Genomic DNA, 20181 nt, shown 5'->3' with positions numbered 1-20181 from the left:
CTGAGACCGCAAACTACGTTTTGGAATGTGTACTATGTGGCCCGTTTTCAGGTCCAAAGCTGAATGAGTACCAAAACCTTGGATCTGACCCAATCAATTGATACATTTACCTATCTTTGGCCCGTCCAGTTCAACCAGCTCTCTACACCCAAAAAACAAAAAACAAATAAACTTCCTCTTCTTTGCTCTTAAACTTCTAAACCGAACAAGTTAGTAAAATAACAAAAATTTTTTTTTTATTACTCTTAAACTAAAATAATATGATACATATTTTATAAAAGTTATAAAATTAATAATAATTAATATTTATTTTATTACTTTACTAATTATTTTTTAAAAAAATCTAAATTCTTCAAATTTATCTTTATACTCTAACTTTTGCCTATTTCACTTCTATTCCTAAATTTTTTATTTGCTATAGGATATAAAATTAAAACTAAAATGTTTCATGAATATTAAAACTCAATTATTATGTTTATATATATATATATATATATTATTTCATATACTTTTTAAAAGTTAGATATATCAAATTTATTATATTAGAAAGTGAATATTTTTACAACAATATAATTATATTTTTTATAAATTTAATTAAATTATTTATAAAATTTAATTATAAATATAAATATGTGGTTATTTCGTATATCAAAATATATGTTATATATCGTTAATTTTTTTATAATTATATGGAATCTAACATGGATGAATTTAAAGTATTGAAAAATTATTTTTGGTTTGTGGAATAACAAATTGGGTTTGAACTAGTTAGCTACGTGGCCCGTGGGTACATGTATGAAAAATTGAAAAGCTTTAATAAAAGTACGTCGTTGGAGAGAGAGCTGGAAGCTTACGCGCCACACTGCGGCAGAGCCACCGAACGCGCTCACCCCAACTTCGTCATTCACAGCCACTGTTCCATCACACTCTCCAATCCACTCACCACAAAATTATAAATTAAAAAAAAAAGTAGATTAATTAAAATTATATAAAAAATATACAGAGAAAGTTACATATAAAAGGCTCGTCTTCCTCCTCTGTCTCTTTATTGATTCTTTTCCCCTTTTTCCCTTCCTTAGGGTTTTCAATTTCATTCTCCCAACCATTTCTCATTTTCTATCTCCGTCGATCACACACAACACTCTCTCTATCTTCGAAGTTTCACTCACCGAATCGTCATCTGCGCGTGAAATTACTCCCGGTAACGATTTCTAGGGTTTCGAATTGGGGATTTTTTTGCCCCAGCTGATTGTTCCGAACCGAAGCTTTATTATTTGTTGTGTCGATCTATTTACTCTATTCGATGCTAGGGTTTGTTCCATCGATGGTAGTGTGAATCGCCGCCTTTCCGGTGGCGAGCGAGTTGACTCGTTGAGGGGTGGGTGAGTTCTTGTATGGAAACTCGGAGCCGGAAGCGGGCGGAGGCTTCCTCAGCTGCCCCTTCATCTTCCTCCTCTGTTCCCACCACTCGTTCCAGCAAGCGCGCACGCCTCAGCCACAACAACGCAAACAACAGCAACAACAACTCTTCCTCTTCTTCTTCCGTCGCAGCCACCGCACCCGCCGCCACAAAAGCAGTCACCACTCGTTCCCGCGCAGCGTCTCGTTCCACCGCCAAGGATCCCTTACCGCCTAAGAACCCTAATCCTCCTCTCCCTCCTCCGATGGACTCAACCAACGAATCATCAGGCTCGCGCAGAAATCGCGGGAAGAATTCCGCCGATAGAGACAATTCCGACAAGGGGAAAGAGAAGGAGCACGATGTCAGGGTCAGGGAAAGGGATGCCGAAAGAGGATTGGCATTGAACATGGAAACTGGAGGAGTTGGAGACGATGATGATGATAGCGAGGGCGGAGTTGGGATTCTGCATCAGAACTTGACATCAGCCAGCAGTGCCCTTCAGGGCCTTCTTCGGAAACTCGGCGCTGGTTTGGACGATCTGCTTCCATCATCGGCCATGGGTTCGTCTTCGGCCTCTCATCAGAGTGGGAGACTGAAGAAAATCCTTTTTGGGTTGAGGGCAGATGGAGAAGAAGGTAGACAGGTGGAGGCATTGACGCAGCTGTGTGAGATGCTCTCGATTGGGACTGAGGAATCGCTCAGCACTTTCTCTGTTGATTCGTTTGTTCCTGTGCTTGTTGGGTTGCTGAATCATGAGAGTAACCCTGATATCATGCTCCTTGCTGCACGGGCGCTTACACATCTCTGTGATGTGTTGCCTTCATCTTGTGCCGCGGTTGTGCATTATGGTGCTGTGTCAATATTCTGTGCGAGGTTGCTTACCATAGAGTATATGGACTTAGCTGAGCAGGTTGTTCACTCTCCATTACTGTTTTATGATTGGTGAAATTCGCATTGGCATTGACATTTGTAACTTAGAACTGATATTACATGTTGCCACTGGTTTTCTTGTTGAAGGGATATTGTGCATTAAATTGATATGACATTGATGGAACTGTGTTCTTATTGTTTCCTTACTGTGATATGTGGTTTTACAGTCTCTTCAAGCACTAAAGAAGATATCTCAGGAGCACCCAACTGCATGCCTTCGAGCTGGTGCACTTATGGCTGTGCTTTCTTATTTGGATTTCTTTTCTACAGGAGTTCAGGTAAATGATTACTGAAAGCTGAAATGCTCAAATGTGAGCAAATCTGGTTAGCACTTGACATTCTGATATTGACATGATTCTATGTTTCCAGCGGGTGGCATTGTCCACTGCTGCAAATATGTGCAAGAAGCTTCCTTCGGATGCAGCTGACTTTGTGATGGAAGCCGTTCCTCTTCTGACCAATCTCCTTCAGTACCATGATGCGAAGGTAAGACCATATTTTCATTATTATTTTTCTTCCTACGCTGAGAGTCTTAGCTATAAAAGAACTTCTATGTGAGAAGAGGGAAGTGGAAATGATTCCTAAAGCCCATATTGTCAATAATTAGCTAGATTTTTGCACCGATGCAATTTTAAATTATGTAGGTCCTGGAGCATGCCTCTGTATGTTTGACTCGAATAGCTGAAGCATTTGCATCATCTCCGGACAAATTAGATGAACTGTGTAATCATGGACTAGTAACACAAGCTGCTTCCCTGATTTCAACCAGCAGTTCTGGAGGTGGACAAGCTTCCCTCAGCACATCAACATATACTGTAAGTGCAGTTCTACTCCATTTTATGTTTGAGGCTTTTGCCTTCTGTAGTTGGTTGTTGACTTTGTAGGCATATGCAGGGTTTAATACGACTTCTTTCAACCTGCGCAAGTGGGTCACCTCTTGGGGCTAAAACTTTGCTTCTCCTGGGAATCAGTGGTATTCTTAAAGATATTCTATCTGGGTCTGGAGTTTCTTCAAGTGTTTCCGTGTCTCCTGCATTGAGTAGGCCGCCAGATCAGGTATAGTGCTCTGTGGATTTCTTATTTTGGTTCTGTGCTCATTGGGCAGATTTTTACCTTGAATTACAGTTTTGATACTCGATATTTTCTCTTCTCTCTCTTTCTGAGGTGAAATATTCTAACCATGTTCTCTAATAAACAGATATTTGAGATTGTGAACCTTGCAAATGAGCTTCTGCCCCCATTGCCACAAGGAACAATTTCCCTCCCTGTAAGTACCAACATGTTTGTTAAAGGGCCTGTTATAAGAAAGCCTCCTACTGGAAGTTCTGGGAAACAAGAAGACACAAACGGAAATGCTCCTGAGATATCTGCTCGGGAGAAACTACTAAATGATCAGCCCGAGTTACTTCAGCAATTTGCAATGGATCTCCTCCCAGTTTTAGTACAGGTTTACATTTATTGCATATGCTTAAATTATGGTTCATATATTAGTTGCAGTCGAAATAGTCAGCTCTGTTTCATTGCAACTTTACTTATACATCCTCTTCGGTGATTAATCTTATCAGTCTTGGTTTGGTTATGAAACAGATTTATGGTTCTAGTGTTAATGGTCCAGTTCGGCATAAATGCCTTTCTGTAATTGGAAAACTGATGTATTTCAGTACAGCTGAGATGATCCAGTCTTTGTTGAGTGTGACAAATATATCAAGGTATCTAGTAATTCATTTGATTTGAATAGCTTGAAACCCTTGGTGTTTTAATGGTTTAGGAAACTTATCAAATGGTGTTACGATCTTACAGTTTCTTAGCCGGTGTCCTAGCCTGGAAAGATCCACATGTTCTAGTTCCTGCCTTGCAAATTGCTGAAATTCTTATGGAAAAGCTTCCTGGGACATTTTCTAAGATGTTTATCAGAGAAGGTGTTGTCCATGCAGTGGACCAACTTATTTTGGCTGGTAATTCAACAAGTGTCCCTGCACAAGCATCTTCTGCCGAGAAGGAGAATGATTCTGTATCTGGAGCATCATCTCGCTCTAGGCGTTATCGTCGCCGTAGTGGTAACAACAATCCTGATGGAAATCCCATGGATGATTCTAAGAGTCCAGTTTCGGGGAATGTTGGTTCACCTCCTGGTTCTGTGGATATTCCAGCAGTAAATTCTAGTATCCGGTTATCTGTCAGCACAGCTGCAAAAGCTTTTAAAGACAAGTACTTTCCTTCAGATCCTGGGGCTGCTGAAGTGGGTGTTACTGATGATCTGTTGTGTCTGAAAAATCTCTGCACAAAATTAAATGCTGGTGTTGATGATCAAAGGTCTACTGGAAAGGGGAAATCAAAAACTACAGGATTTGTTGTGGAAGAGATTTCTGCTAACAAGGAAGATTATTTGATTGGGGTTATCTCTGACATGCTAAAGGAACTTGGCAAAGGGGATGGTGTATCTACTTTTGAATTTATTGGCAGTGGTGTTGTTGCAGCTTTGCTCAATTATTTTTCTTGTGGAAATTTCTCCAAGGACCGAACCTCTGAAACCAACCTTCCCAAGCTTCGCCAGCTAGCACTTACAAGGTTTAAGTTATTTATAGCTGTCGCACTTCCTCCTAGTACTCATGAGGGTTCTGTTGCTCCAATGACTGTCTTGGTCCAGAAGCTTCAAAATGCATTATCTTCCTTAGAGCGTTTCCCTGTGGTTCTTAGCCATTCATCTAGGTCTTCTAGTGGAAGTGCACGCCTCTCTTCTGGACTAAGTGCTCTGTCTCAACCCTTTAAGTTGCGTCTCTGTCGAGCCCAGGGTGAAAAGTCACTCAAGGACTATTCATCGAATGTTGTGCTGATTGATCCATTGGCATGTCTAGCAGCGATTGAGGAATTTCTTTGGCCCCGTATCCAGCGAAGTGAATCTGGTCAGAAGGTGTCCATACCAGCTGGGAACTCTGAATCTGGTACAACTCCTGCACAGGCTGGCGTTCCATCACCTTCTACATCTACTCCGTCCACTACCCGTCGTCATTCTACCAGATCCAGATCATCCGTTAATATAGGTGATACGGCAAAAAAGGAGACAACTCCAGATAAAGGCACAAGCTCGTCTAAGGGCAAGGGAAAAGCTGTTTTAAAGCCAGCACAAGAAGAGGCAAGAGGACCTCAAACCAGGAATGCAGCACGCAGAAGAGCAGCTCTTGATAAAGAAGAGCAAATGAAGCCGGTAAATGGCGACTCCACTTCCGAGGTATGCTATGACTTGATTTCATGATGCTACAACCTCTATTAAGTTTACAAGTTATTAAGTCTTCAACTGTTTTCACCTGCATATCTGGCTATGCATTTGTGCTGTTGTTGGTTTTTGTTTTCTGTTCCATCTTTTATATGCTGATTATTTTCCGTTCCTTTATGATAGGATGAGGAACTGGATATTTCCCCTGTTGAGATCGATGAGGCATTGGTGATTGAAGATGATGACATCTCTGATGACGAAGATGATGACCATGAAGATGTATGCTATAATTGTTTCTTCTTCCTCATTTGGCTAAGATTCTTTTTTCCGTGTTTTTAATAGTATCTCTTCTGAATTGTTCTTTTTTTTTGGGTGGTGCTTTTCTCTTAGAGATACATAAAAAAATTGCTTTCTTTTTTTTTCTTCAGCTGTTTTCTCTTTTTCTCATGATTAATATAGCTTTTGATAAGTTCAATTCTTTGCAGTTATTGGTTTTTAATTGCTTGTACTATATTTGGCGCTGTTCCCCTATCTTCTATTCAAATTTTATCTTATCTAAATTCTCTTATCCTTTCAATTTTAGATTTTTAACATTCATCCTTATTTGTTATTAATCAGGGTTGAACAGCATCATTAAGCTCAGTTGCATCTGTTAGTTACTAATGTCTTCTTTAAAATTTTGTTGTACAGGTTTTGAGGGATGATTCTCTTCCTGTTTGCTTGCCTGACAAAGTACATGATGTGAAATTGGGTGACTCGGCTGAAGAGAGTAGTGCTGCTCCCGCTACAGGTGATGGCCAGACTAATGCTGCCTCAGGTTCTAGCAGCAAAGTTGGTACTGCTAGGGGATCGGACTCGGCTGATTTTAGGAGTAGCTATTCATCTGGTTCAAGAGGTGCAATGTCCTTTGCTGCTGCTGCCATGGCAGGACTTGGATCTGCTAATAACAGAGGTATCAGGGGTGGTAGGGATAGGCAAGGACGACCACTGTTCAGTAGTTCTAATGAACCTCCGAAGTTGATCTTTACTGCTGGTGGGAAGCAGCTTAACAGGCATTTGACTATATATCAAGCAATTCAAAGACAACTGGTGCTAGATGAAGATGATGATGAGAGGTTTGGTGGCAGTGACTATGTGTCCAGCGATGGAAACAGGCTATGGGGTGATATTTACACCATAACTTATCAGAGGGCAGATAGCCAAACGGATAGGGCTTCCACTGGTGGTTCAAGTTCTAATGTGTCAAAATCTGCCAAATCTGGTTCTGTGTCGAATTCTAGTACTGAACCAAAGCTTCATCAGGCATCCGTTCTTGATAGCATTTTGCAGGGAGAATTGCCTTGTGAGCTTGAGAAATCTAATCCTACATACAATATATTGGCGCTATTGCGTGTTTTGGAGGGTTTGAACCAGCTTGCACCTCGCTTGAGGGCCCAGGTCATTACTGAGAGTTTTGCTGAGGGGAAGCTTTCAAATTTAGATGAGTTAGGTGTTACCACTGGTGCAAGAGTTCCTTCAGAAGAATTCATAAGCAGCAAATTAACTCCAAAATTAGCTAGGCAGATACAAGATGCCCTTGCCCTGTGTAGTGGGAGTCTTCCCTCATGGTGTTACCAGTTAACTAAAGCATGCCCATTTTTGTTTCCTTTTGAGACCAGGCGACAGTACTTTTATTCAACTGCCTTTGGGTTATCCCGTGCCCTGTATCGACTTCAACAGCAGCAGGGTGCTGATGGTCATGTATCAGCAAATGAAAGAGAGGTAAGGGTTGGGAGATTACAGCGTCAAAAGGTTCGTGTCTCTCGAAACCGCATATTGGATTCTGCTGCTAAAGTGATGGAGATGTATTCTAGCCAAAAGGCTGTACTTGAAGTTGAATATTTTGGTGAAGTTGGTACTGGCCTTGGTCCCACACTTGAGTTTTATACACTTCTAAGTCATGACTTGCAAAAAGTTGGACTACAAATGTGGAGATCAGATTCCTCAGAGAAATATCAAATGGAAATTGATGGAGATGAAAAGAAAATGAAAAGCAGTGGTGATGGAGAACTTGTTCAAGCTCCTCTTGGGTTGTTTCCACAGCCTTGGCCTTCAAATGCCGATGCAACAGAGGGTAGTCAGTTTTCCAAGGCGATCGAGTATTTCCGACTTTTGGGCCGTGTGGTTGCTAAAGCTCTCCAGGATGGACGTCTATTGGATTTGCCCTTGTCAGTGGCATTTTATAAGCTTATTCTTGGTCAAGTAAGTTCTTTCAACTACTGATATGTTGCCCATTATAAAAATCATATGTATAGTCAATCTAGAAGCTGATTTCATTTGGTCAACACGCGTTTAACCTACAAATTTTGCAGGAGCTTGATTTGCATGACATTCTTTTCATTGATGCTGAGCTTGGAAAAACTTTGCAAGAGTTGAATGCACTTGTCTGCCGGAAATATTATCTAGAATCTACTGGTGGTAGTTACACCGATGTGAATAGTAATTTACATTTCCGTGGGGCTCCGGTTGAAGACCTCTGCTTGGATTTTACTCTTCCTGGCTATCCTGAGTACATCTTGAAATCAGGAGATGAAATTGTATGCAGTTAAATCTATATTCAGTCTTTCTTTCTCTTGTTGGCTTCTGTTATACTATATTTTTTCAAATTGAGTTTAACCTTCTGCCAATTTTCAGGTTGACATTAATAATTTGGAGGAGTATATATCTTTGGTGGTTGATGCAACTGTCAAAACTGGGATCACACGTCAAATGGAAGCATTTAAAGCAGGATTCAACCAGGTTAGATACTGGTCTTCATCAATAGAAAGGAGTTATAATTTTGATTAGATTATGATTTGGTCTTAAAATCCCAAAATAAGTTTTGATTGTTATTAGGAAGTTCTAGTATTAGATTGTTTTATATTTATTTATTTTAATCATGGCCTATTCTTGTCTCCCCCTTTACTAATTTTTTTTAATTATCCCCAAGACATGCTGAAAGAGAACTTGACAGATTAAATTTTATAGGATTAAATGTTTTTTTTCCTCTGCTGTTATTTCTGACCTTTAGAGTTCACTGATACATAGCATCAATAAGGTGACATGTCATTGAGTTGTTTTTTGACTGCTTGCGTCAACATGGCAAACAGATGAGCTGGTCTATAGTTGGAAAATTAGTTAAGGATTCTTTTCCCAGTTTACTTGAATTCAAAATTTTAACACTTGTCACTTGTTTCTTTCTTTTGGTCATTTCAGGTTTTTGACATATCGTCTTTGCAAATTTTTACTCCTCAAGAACTGGACTACCTGCTTTGTGGTCGTAGGGAGATGTGGAAGGTCTTTTCTTATGCTATTTTATCAATGCTTATGACAATTAAAATCTTACCAATGGCAGGTGAATCATCTTTCCTGTTTTCTTGCTTTTCTGCAGGCTGATACACTAGTTGACCATATAAAATTTGACCACGGATACACTGCCAAGAGCCCTGCCATAGTCAATGTACAATTTCTTTCTTGTGTTGCAAAAAATGTGATTGGAAAATTAGGGTTATATTTTATGCTCATCCTGATTGATGCTATTTTCAGTTACTTGAAATTATGGGAGAGTTTACACCAGAACAGCAACGCGCTTTCTGTCAATTTGTTACTGGTGCACCTAGGCTACCCCCTGGTGGACTGGCAGTTCTAAATCCGAAACTAACTATTGTGAGGAAGGTATGGCACGTTTCTCTTATATGGTATATTTGAAAGCAAAATTCTTTGTAATGTGGTGTCTTGGTTGACTGTCTGCCTGCCTGCCTGTCAAAATAGTAGTGGCTAGCAATTAACCTGACTTTATTATGATAAAAGTGAAGTGGATTCGTTGCTCTAATAACTTATTACATCTTTAGTTTAATGGTGGCCTAAATATGCTAAGATGATCTTCTCTTTTAATAACCAAGTACAATTTTAACATATTATTACATGTCTGGGTGCAGCTTTCGTCAACTGCAGCCAATGCTTCGTCTAATGGGAATGGGCCTTCGGAATCAGCAGATGATGACTTGCCAAGTGTGATGACATGTGCTAATTACCTGAAGCTTCCTCCTTATTCTACCAAGGTATAATTCATCATATAGATTTGATGATTCATTATCAAGCTCATTGAGGTTTCTTTTGGCACTGATTTACAATACCCCACATTTTCTTGGCAGGAAGTTATGTCCAAGAAGCTACTCTATGCAATCAATGAAGGGCAGGGATCATTTGATTTATCATGAGTCTCAGGAACTAACCAAGCTGTCCCTGAATGTTAATATGATGAATCAGGGCTTACTTTTGAGGCTGAATTAATTTTTGGTTGCATGTACTTCCCTTCTTCTCATCTCAAATAATGGCCTAGTTTGGGCTGGTCATCGAAAGTTGTGGCAAAGTTCAGGTTGGTGTATCACTTTCTGTTAGTAACTTGGTCTTGCTAGATTCTCTCTTTACTTCCTTTCTTTCGTTTCTTCTAACTAACATGAATTCTTGTATAAATGGCAGCTGAATCGGGTTGGCACATTTTCAAGGTGTAAAGGGATTCGCGGAGCTCATTTTAGCTATTAGAACGTGTAAATAAAAATAGGAATGTTGAGTTTTTTTTTTCTCCCTAAATTCTTCATTCTGTTTGCAAGTCAAATTATTGGCAGCTAGTTATTATACATGTATGGAATATTATGGTAAAAGGGAATAGAAATAATTTGAATTATTATGTTTCATGATTTCATTATATTCCTGTTAGATTTTGTCATGTGGAGCTTCATGATAAATTTTGTCCCATTAGATTTCTTCTACATGAATGGATTTAGCTACTCTTTTCGAAACGAATGCTGTCTAAGATTTGTTCTTGTGTGTTTTGGGCGTAGGGCATGGTAAAGAAATTGGCAGTGTACATCGAAAATAAATCGATAACATGCACTGAAGTTTTACTTTTAATGAGTTAACATCCATTCGTACATGATTATTTATTTATGTAAAATTTTGATGAAAAAACGGAACGTATGGAAGTTATCTTTAGTTCGATACGGCCACATCCTTCTCACATTAAATATGCTTGTTAAAAAATTCTCATGTTAATTGAAATAAAGCGACTATGTTATGGAGTTTATTCTTCTAATGACGCTTAATACCCAGAAATTTATTAAAATGAAGAATAAAGAGCACGACGCGTGCTTTAGTTGTGTAATTTGCTGAACAAAACATCCGATATTTTAGTATTATTAGAGACAAGCAGTAGTTCTTCCCGTGCTTAGCATGCTTCTTTTCTTTTCTTTTCTATTCATTTTTTGATAGCGCTATCATATGAAATGGTTGGCCATAAGAATGATTGTTAGCGTTTCCCACTAATCTTGTAACATACAAATCTTAAATCTAACGGCATTCTGTATAAGAAGGCCCCAATTATATCATAACAAATTAACAACTCCCTAAAAATATTCAAAAGAAAAAATATGAACATTGAACAAACGGAAAAAATGCCTTTGCACATACAGCACAGGTATTGATGACTATGTTATACTTGTAACACTTAACCTAATATGTTTTATATTTTATAATACAACTTTTATTCCATTATTTAATTCTATTTTTGTTTTTTTTTTAAATAATATTTGGTGTCTTTGTTTCAATGTAAATATTTGGTTTCTTATAAATAACTACTTTTTGACATTTGTATAAGATTTCTTTTCTTTTTAATCAAAGTAGAATGTAGTTGCATCATTTTTCTTAATAAAATTTTAGAAGAATATCATACAAGATAAATTTTGCTAATACTTTATTGTCTAAATAACATGATAATATCATTAACCTCTAAATGAACAAATGAGTCTCACAACTTTAACCTTGAACCACCTTTATATCTTCTCTCAAATATTCTGGTTGGAATTTTTTATTTTTTAGTTGTATAACACTGCTTTTTTTTTTTTTCTTCTAGAAGCTAACTGTTGTCTTGGTTGTTATTTTTTAACTCTTTTTTCTATATATAATAATAGAAACATGAAAACCTTAAATCTTTTTCAGGTAATGGAATAGAATCAGTCAAGTACTTTATTTTGTTAAAAGTCATGAACTCCATTATTCCAAAATAGAGGCCATGCTAGCTGCTGGCTAATATAAAAGGAAACCGAATTATTTAACTTCTCTTCTACATTAACATTTCTTGGGATAAATATAGCTAACAAAAAAGAAGAATAAAAAAACAAAGTTGTTGAATACAGACACAAATACTCAGGTCAGGTAGTTACCACTACCTACCAACAACAAAAAAAACTAACCAAAATCTGAGAGTCTCTCTTGTTAGACTCTGCATTTATATCATACAAGCAACTAAAAAATTAGGCCACCATTCAAATTCAGTCTTCACTTTTTCATCTCATGGCAGCTGAAGGTGAGCCACAGTTAACTTGGACGGCAAGTGTCTTAATCACACCTTTGCAATCAACTGCGTTGTTGAATTTTGACAGTGGAACAAAACATGAATCTTTTCCCAAGCATTCCTGTTCATTTGCAAACATGTCTCATAAGAGAAAGCGAATCGAAAGAGAAAAATGCCACAGAGAACCTACCAGAAGAAGCATAATGTAACTTGTGGGGCAAGTTATGCTTCTTCTGGCAGGTTCTCTTGAGCGAAATAGATATATATACCTGCTCAATAATCTGTTTGGAGTTAGGAGCATTGCACTTTCCCAAAACATATTCTCCACAGACGCCTGAAGGGTCGCCGAAGCTTGCAAACTCGACAGCCGTGATCTTGTTTCTGTCTGGACAGATGAGTGTGGCTCCTGCTTCAGGAGGAGTATCATCAATAGGCTTCAGTTTCTGGCCCTTGACCTCCCATGAGTTCACATTTGGTGGATGATTTTCAGTGATGAAACTGCAAATTGTGTTCCTGTCCACAGTATTGATCACAACCTGATCTGGGGACCCTGGCTCCTCCTCCAACACAACAAGCAGGTTGTCACGTGGATTCAGGAAAGATCTTGGGATGTGGTAACTGTTCAAACAAACTCACATACTTAACAACATGCAATTTGGTCTCTAAGATAGCAAATTTGATTAGTTGAGAGTCGTTTTGACTAAATTATTATCTAACAATATTTTACTATGAAGTCTACATGAAAATAACTGCATGCGAGTTTTCGCCTAACTTACTCGGCCTGAGTAGGCTTTCCCAGAGGCGAGAGGTAGCTCATCCAGTAACGACCAATGTTATTGCCATTGATAAAAACCATTCCTTTCCCCATGCCAGTCATCCTTATGGCAACAGGATCTCTTCCTTCAGGAGTTGTAAAATGTGTCTGCCAAAATCAACATGTATTATTAATACATAAACTTCAGAAGCTACAAAGCAACTTAGTTGTAATAATTGAACATTGTAGCCCTTTACCTTGTACCACCTTAGACCTGGTGCTGGCCCCGTTGCCGGACTCCATTGTACCTTCTTTGATCCTGCCTCAGTGAAAATTTCAAGCTTCTCACCTTGAAGACCAACCTGAAAGTAGAAAAGTTGTGTTTATGTTTCTGTCTCTGTCTATGCTTTATCCAATGTTTCTTAAATGGAACAAAATAATACCTGATGACCCCAACCATTATGAGTAACATCAATTGTTCCAGTGTTCAGACCAAGGATAGTAATAGACTTTGGTCCAGCATACCTGTGTTCCATGTATGCTCCACTGTCCTGCAGGGAATACAAAGATGTTATTTTCCTAATTTCCTCCTTAAACCTTACATGTACTTCAACATTTCATAGAAGTAAAAAGTTTGATCCTCTTACTGGGAGTCCCACTGTGCTACCCAAGATTGATATATGGTTAGTTCCAATCCTGAACTTCACTGGTTTTTGGAACTCAAAAGCCTTCTCTTCATGTGATCCATGGCCAGATCCTTAAAAACATCAACACAATGGTCAAAATATTAAGTAGAATGATCCATCACTTGCACTTGATCAAACCATGGTTTTAAATAGCAGCATCTAAATTTATCATTGCATACCAATGTATTCTCCATTTACATAAGCACACAATGAATGTCCGAGACTCAGAATTCGAATAACCGGGGATGTTCCATCCTTCTTTGGGAAGTCTTCTGGTCCCAATTCAACACTGCAGTAAACATTACATTTCAAAATGTCTTAAGAGAATGATGTTGCACTACATATATGAAAATGAAGTGAAGAGAGTTATAAACTCACCTTGTGGTGAACCATGCATAATCAGTCATGTCCTTAAGCATGCTATAAAGCTCTGCAGGTGCATTCTTATCTGGTTTCAATTGCAAAGTAGTTGGAATCTCCTCAACATACATCTCCCACTTATGATTGTTTGCTAGCTTTGACCTCTTGAAGTTTCTTGAATTATGTTGTGAAGCAATCTAGTTTGTGGAGGCAATGCAAAAAATAGAGGTGTAAACAAATCTTTTGCTTTGATTGTAATAATAATTATAATTAATGAGTGATTAGGAAGTTAGTTACAAGTTGAGTGTTGTAAATGACATTCTTGCAATCACCAAGGATGCTTATGGAACGTGGTGGCAAAAAGTAGTCTGTTCCTTTGAAGTTTATAGTTGTATCCACTTTGGTGTGGTTGTTTGTAAGAAAAGCAACACATCCATCACCCTTCTCAAACGTTATAACCTGCATAATTCATGCTCAATCTCTGTGATGCCTAGGATTCTTTCCTCAAAATTTGTATTTGATGCCAACAGTAATGTTATATATATAAATTGAAAAGCATAGAAACCAAGAGGAGGTTGTTGAGATGCATGCTTAATTACCTCATTAAATTCGGTTAGCTTGGTGACAGAAGAAGTACCAAAGAGGAGAACCTTTTTACAGAGATTGATAGCCCTATGACCATCCCTGAGGTGACCCCATTTTGGATCTCTTTGTAGACCATACTCATCAAGAGGAGCTTCATCGTAGTATCGAGTTGTCGAAAATGCAGAACTTGTTCTACCAAAATTTGTTCCACCATGGTACTACATACAAAGAGTTTCAGAAACAATAGTACCCCTTTAGTTTCATTTCATCAAAATCAAGTTGGAAGATGAAAGGTTATTATTATTACCATATAATAGTTGACCAAGGACCCATTCTTGGAGAAGAAGCGCACAATTGAGAAGGCAATGTCTTCTGCAGATCTTTGTGATGGTGGATCTCCAAAAACTCTGTACCTGAAATTGCAAAATTACCAACAAAATATGATTAGCTTGAACATCAAATGAACAAATTAGTTTCCAATCATACTTACTGAGCAGTCCAGTTTTCAGTCCAGATTTGTGGCTTGTATGGTTTGTTTGGTCCTGAGAAGGTATCACCACAATGCCTTCCATTGCATGCATTGATCTGCAAATTGAAGTGCAAGTAGGTAACATTTTCAAGTCACATTTAAGTCTCAATTTGAACAACTTACCACTGGATCAGGAGCATCCCTTTGCTTGCACATGATCCACGGAACTCCAGTATCCAATCCAACGGCCATTCTTGCAGCCCATTGGACATAGTTATCACCCTCCTCATCATAAGCAAGTTGAATGTGGTTGTACTCATTCTCAATCTGAACAATAATTTCAGTGAATATGTATGATATTGAATATAGACTTTTAGATAAGGATACAAAAAATGCAGGGGAATTCAAGAACCTGTGACAATATTATGGGGCCTCCTTGGGAAGCAAATAGCTTCTCTTCTTTCATCTTTACTATCACAGATGTTACATATTCTTGCATATATTTCTGCAAATTAGTCATGAAATTATAGCTACCCTCAATATATTATTCAACTATAGAATGAAATTAAACATTTGTGGTTACCTTAAAGGGATCATTATTAGATCGGAATATGATGTTAGGTACTTCTCTTAGCCAATATGGAAGTCCACTGTTGTAAACAAATGACCGCAGATTAACTAAACCCTTCATTTATTTAATAGTAAAAGAATGTGTTTGGACTAAGAAGACATTTCTTTTGTACCCGTGATTCCATTCGGCTTGAATGAAAGGTCCAACCCTGAGTGTAACATACATTCCTCTGTCTTGAATGAGCTTAAGAAACCTCACCACATCATAGTTAGTAGGATCAAATTTGAACTGCATCATATACAACATTCATGCATTAATTAACCATTTCTCTTAATTAATTAAATGCGTTGCATGCATGCATGAATGAATGAACGTTGCATCATCATACCTGGCCTTTCTCAGGCTCATGAGCATTCCAAAATATGTAAGTTTGAATCACGTTTATACCTCCACGTTTCGCCTTATCAAGAAGGTCCGGCCACATCTATAAACACATCGATCAGAACTTGTTTTATTTAGTATTTATTAATTATTGCTCGCAGATACAAATAGAGATACAGCAGATACCTCGGGAGTGCTTCGTGTATAATGAATTGAACCGGAGTAAAAAAGCTCTCGTTTTCCATTGATAAAGAGTGATCTTCCATCGTAAGTAACTTCGCTCAAGTTACTTTTGGCCAGTGAGGAAACGATTAAGGAGACAAAGGTAACTAAAAACACTTTGAGACTAAACATTTTCTTAGCTTAGCTTATTTTTCTTGTTAAGTTACACAGTAGTACTTACTACTAGTTAATTAATCATCATTATCATTACTATTAGCGTGCATTGATGATGAGTAATTAATAAATAAAACAAGAGAAGCTAAGATATGAGAGTGTGATTGGAGCTTCCGAAATTCGATGGGAGTTCACTAACATGAGTGTGATTGGAGAAAAGCACGCTTCTCTTGTTTTGAATAATTAATTTTCTGTTACAAATCATTGGTACAGGCTTTGTCTTCCTTTCCATTCTTCATTAATTTGCTGATTATTTCTCCTTCTTTCACTTCCTCTTATTTTATCTGCTTTCTTTCTATTTTTGGCACATCACTAATTAACTACTGTTGTTCTGGTTATTTTTCTTCACCGTACTCCACTCTAATTTAATTTACACTATAGTTTGAATAACTATCTTATATGTACACAAAAACAAAAATGAGTAAATACCCTTTTTGGTCTTGTCCTTTCTGAAATGGAAAAGTACAGTAATTAACAATATTTTTGAACAATATGTGAACAATATGAATTAATAGGATTAAAAGAGTAAATTAATCTTAAATTTAATTAGTACTATTAAATTAGAGTGTAGTGTATATTTATTTGATAAGTGGTTGTTCAAGATAATCATTATTTACCTAGCACTCATGTCTATTTCTTTCGTTAGACACATCAACCCCTGTCTATTGGTCACAGAAGGGTCGATATGTCTAACCGAAGAAATAAACAAGGACCAATTTGTCATTTTTTAAATGTTAGAGGGCGGCTTGTCAATTTTCAAAAAAGACTGGGGTCGAAAAAAGTATTTACTCGAAAAAAAACCAATTATCAAATCAATTTTCGATATAAAATATATGTTAAAATCTAAAAAATATATATTAAAAATAAATTAAATAATTCTTGTATTTATACACAAATATATGGTGATTGATTTTTTTTTACACATAAGAATACTTGTTGAGATGTTAAAATGACAAAATCTTGTTTTTATTGTAAAAAATATTATTTGAATAAAAAAAATTCAAACATTATATATTTGTGTATAGAGACATATGTTATTTAATTTTTTTATATGTATTTGTATTTTACTGTATATTTTATACAGGTAACTTATTTTCTATTTTATTTTTTTACAAAATCTTAAAAATAAAAAAACATTAAAAATAAAAATTAAAACCAATCAAACTCTTAAAATTTTAATTTTTAAAACGTTTATTCTATAAAAAAACATAAAATCCAAAAAAGAATTTCAAAATAAATAATTTTTATTTGTACTCTTACAATATTTGTTAGCAAAATCTTTTACTTAATTATAAATGAAAAAGTGTCCCAAGATATTTAAACAAGAGATTGTTTATGATGGAATTTAGGATACCTTTTGAATAAGAGGTGATATATATATATATATATATATATATATATATATATATATATATATATATATAAATTAAAAAGGAAAATAAATTTTGAAAATGGGAGTTTTCAATACAAAATATATGTCCCTTTAGAAAGCTTAGTTCATAGCATATGCATTGGTGTTTGGTAGGAACTGAATAGGAATCCGATACATCATCATAATATAATGGAATTTTGAGGCTAATAAAGGTTGGTGGACATTTATCTGTGAGCATGATGGATTAGTAACTTGGAAAAAAAATCTTACAACTTATTAGCGATACAAAAGTTTGAGCTTTAATTAATGAATATCCATCTAGCAGTTCTAAAAGGTTATATGGTAAATTAATAGCGTATTATTTCTAATGATTTTGAAGTTCAGGTGGAGTGAATTATATTCTTTCCAAATAAAATATGAGTATCATTTCTGATCTGTAAGTTTTGGTTTCATTTTTCAATAAAATAAAATCATCCTTACATATTGCGGGTTATTTTAGAAGGAGATTATTAATAAGGTAACCTTTAATTTATTTTTATATTTTTTATCATAAGATTTTTTAGTTTCGAAAATTGTCTGTGAAATTATATTATTCTTATGTTTGTTTGAAGCTTTAAAATATAATTCCTAGAAATAATTTATTTTCAGAAAAAAATTATTGTCAATTTTTTTTAGATAGTGATTATTGTCAAAATTTAAAATTTTAAATTAAACTCATCCCAAGAGATGTGTATATTCCTAAGTCAAGGGAATAAGGATTAGCATATAAAATTATTATTATATCTTTTAATTAAATTATCCCTACCATGCCCTTTTTCGTGGCTTTGAATAGGTAGACTTTAATTGAATTATTTAAGTACTTTTAATAATTAATTAGATTGTCTTAAGTAGTTCATTTATTGGGTAGTTGGGCCTATACTATTAATCTCTGTCTAGGAAGATAATTATTCCTACCTTATTCCTTTCATAATTACTAATCAATCAATGGCAGATGGACCTGAATTAAACCACTTTTGTGTCCGCAAGAATTAAAGTAGTTAGTATTTCTCATGTTTATGATGATTTTACTTTTACATAATAGAAATCCTCTAAAGTCTAAAATAACCTCTGATTAGGTGGGTGGTACCACTAGCCACCTTAACAACCTTAGCTTACTTTCTTTTGCCATCATACTCAACAACCATGCAAAACAAAATGAAATTCACATTCTTATTGTAAAGTGAATATTGCGGGAAAAATACTCTCAAGGTTTGGTTTATTTTGTATTATTTTAAAATCATAAACTTTTGTAACTATTTTTTTTACATTATTAAAAAAAATTTAATCAAACTCCTATAATTTTAAATATTCTTAATCAAGTCTTTATATATGCAAATAATTTTAAGTTCGATCCTTTTAAGGAACATTTATAATAAAACTAACTTCTATATTATATACAAGTTTTTTTTTAAATTGTAATAAAAACTGTTATTTATATATTTTTTATTACTTTAACCTCTCTCAATTTTTATTCTATTTCCCTCTTAGTTTTGGTTTATCAAACTATTAACATCACAATTTATATGAGAAAGAAATATTTTATGGTTAATTTTATATATTTTTTATATATTTTTATTATAATTAATTATCATCAACATTAAACTAATAAAAAAATTTAGATAACAAAACAGCAATTTATTTTCTAAAATGTTTGATCACAAAATTTTTAAAGTATATATATAGAGATATAAAAACAATATTTAAGATATTAAGATTTGATGAAATTAAATAAATTATTATAAGATTAAGAAATGGTTGAACTTTAGAAACCTAGTAACAAAAAGAGCATAGAGATGGATATATCTTAATTCTTAATGGAGTTTAAATGTGTGCATTTGTAGTGTGATGGAGCAAGTAGATAACAAAAAGGAGCAATGTATGTGCTGTAAAAGAAGTTGCTGGTTTGATATGATAATAATGTATATATGACTATAGTACCTTGTCATGGATTAAATTTCACATAAATAATTGTTGCTCTAAAAGCCAAGGTTGCCGTCCATACCCACAATACAAATGAATACATACATACATGGCTTCCTAATGAAGTAAAAGTGTGGTCCATTCTATCTCTTTGCTGTTGTTTGTGACATAATTGTAATTGTTTGCTTTCTTTCACATCATCCTCATCACTCTAGTCACCATCTTCCACGTGCTTCTTAACTTCTTATTGGAACATATCTATGTACTACTACTATTGCATTCTCCATTCTTATCATCTTTATTATATTATTGGAACATCTACATTTCAGGCACAAAAATCTCAACCTTACCATGCCAATTTCAATTTATGCCTTGTGTATATATTAAGCATCAAATTAATTAGACCTATATCGAAGTGATAAAAATTAATTATAATATAATATGCAAAAATGAATGTAATATATATTATTTGTTGGTAAAAACGCAGGCGTAGTTGACTTCACGTGAAGTTGATATTTGAGAACTATTAGATAAAAATTTAGTTAAATCAATCAAATCATCTAACGACTCCTAAGTATCAATTTTATGTGAAGTCGACTGCACACCTGAGTTTCCACCTTATTTGTTTGTTCATTTGGTTGATTTTTGCATAGCTAACAAAAAGCTTGAATTCAAATTTTGTTAAAGTTTAATGGCATACAAATAATAATCTTCCATATATAGTTATTAAAT

General features: G+C 35.5%; 2 protein-coding genes across 2 annotated transcripts; one reads left to right on the top strand and one right to left on the bottom strand.

The window, feature by feature from the left end:
• Positions 1-1053: 1053 nt before the first annotated feature.
• On the top strand, positions 1054-10288 carry LOC130968804 (E3 ubiquitin-protein ligase UPL3). Its single transcript, XM_057894270.1, has 18 exons — positions 1054-2312; positions 2500-2610; positions 2702-2818; positions 2977-3147; positions 3227-3388; positions 3531-3779; positions 3920-4041; positions 4133-5561; positions 5730-5825; positions 6237-7787; positions 7898-8122; positions 8220-8324; positions 8781-8861; positions 8956-9024; positions 9111-9239; positions 9503-9625; positions 9719-9942; positions 10047-10288. The coding sequence occupies exons 1-17, from the start codon at positions 1395-1397 to the stop codon at positions 9782-9784; spliced, it is 5724 nt and encodes a 1907-aa protein (XP_057750253.1). The 5' UTR covers positions 1054-1394; the 3' UTR covers positions 9785-9942; positions 10047-10288.
• A 1585-nt stretch (positions 10289-11873) lies between these two features.
• Positions 11874-16002, bottom strand: LOC130970573 (beta-galactosidase 13-like). Its single transcript, XM_057896698.1, has 18 exons — positions 15909-16002; positions 15730-15825; positions 15514-15629; positions 15354-15420; positions 15183-15275; positions 14954-15097; positions 14792-14886; positions 14609-14714; positions 14316-14519; positions 14014-14175; positions 13735-13913; positions 13536-13645; positions 13318-13427; positions 13114-13221; positions 12928-13032; positions 12693-12838; positions 12186-12534; positions 11874-12037 (listed from the first exon to the last, which is right to left on the bottom strand). Exons 2-18 carry the CDS (start codon positions 15823-15825, stop codon positions 11909-11911), a joined length of 2319 nt encoding a protein of 772 aa, XP_057752681.1. The 5' UTR covers positions 15909-16002; the 3' UTR covers positions 11874-11908.
• Between the last annotated feature and the right edge of the window lie 4179 nt (positions 16003-20181).

The sequence above is a fragment of the Arachis stenosperma genome, chromosome 3 (assembly GCF_014773155.1).
Source record: "Arachis stenosperma cultivar V10309 chromosome 3, arast.V10309.gnm1.PFL2, whole genome shotgun sequence".
NCBI lineage: Eukaryota > Viridiplantae > Streptophyta > Magnoliopsida > Fabales > Fabaceae > Arachis > Arachis stenosperma.
This window is presented reverse-complemented; position numbering and strand designations above follow the sequence as displayed.

Excerpts from the sequence above, each read along its gene's own strand:
- LOC130968804 (XM_057894270.1), top strand. The coding sequence starts at position 1,395 with ATGGAAACTCGGAGCCGGAAGCGGGCGGAGGCTTCCTCAGCTGCCCCT. Across the intron at positions 2,611-2,701 it reads TCTTTTCTACAGGAGTTCAG|CGGGTGGCATTGTCCACTGC; the intron begins GTAAATGATTAC and ends CTATGTTTCCAG. Across the intron at positions 7,788-7,897 it reads ATAAGCTTATTCTTGGTCAA|GAGCTTGATTTGCATGACAT; the intron begins GTAAGTTCTTTC and ends CAAATTTTGCAG.
- LOC130970573 (XM_057896698.1), bottom strand. The coding sequence starts at position 15,825 with ATGTGGCCGGACCTTCTTGATAAGGCGAAACGTGGAGGTATAAACGTG. Across the intron at positions 14,520-14,608 it reads CCTTGGTCAACTATTATATG|TACCATGGTGGAACAAATTT; the intron begins GTAATAATAATA and ends CTTTGTATGTAG. Across the intron at positions 13,914-14,013 it reads TCATTTACAACACTCAACTT|ATTGCTTCACAACATAATTC; the intron begins GTAACTAACTTC and ends TCCACAAACTAG.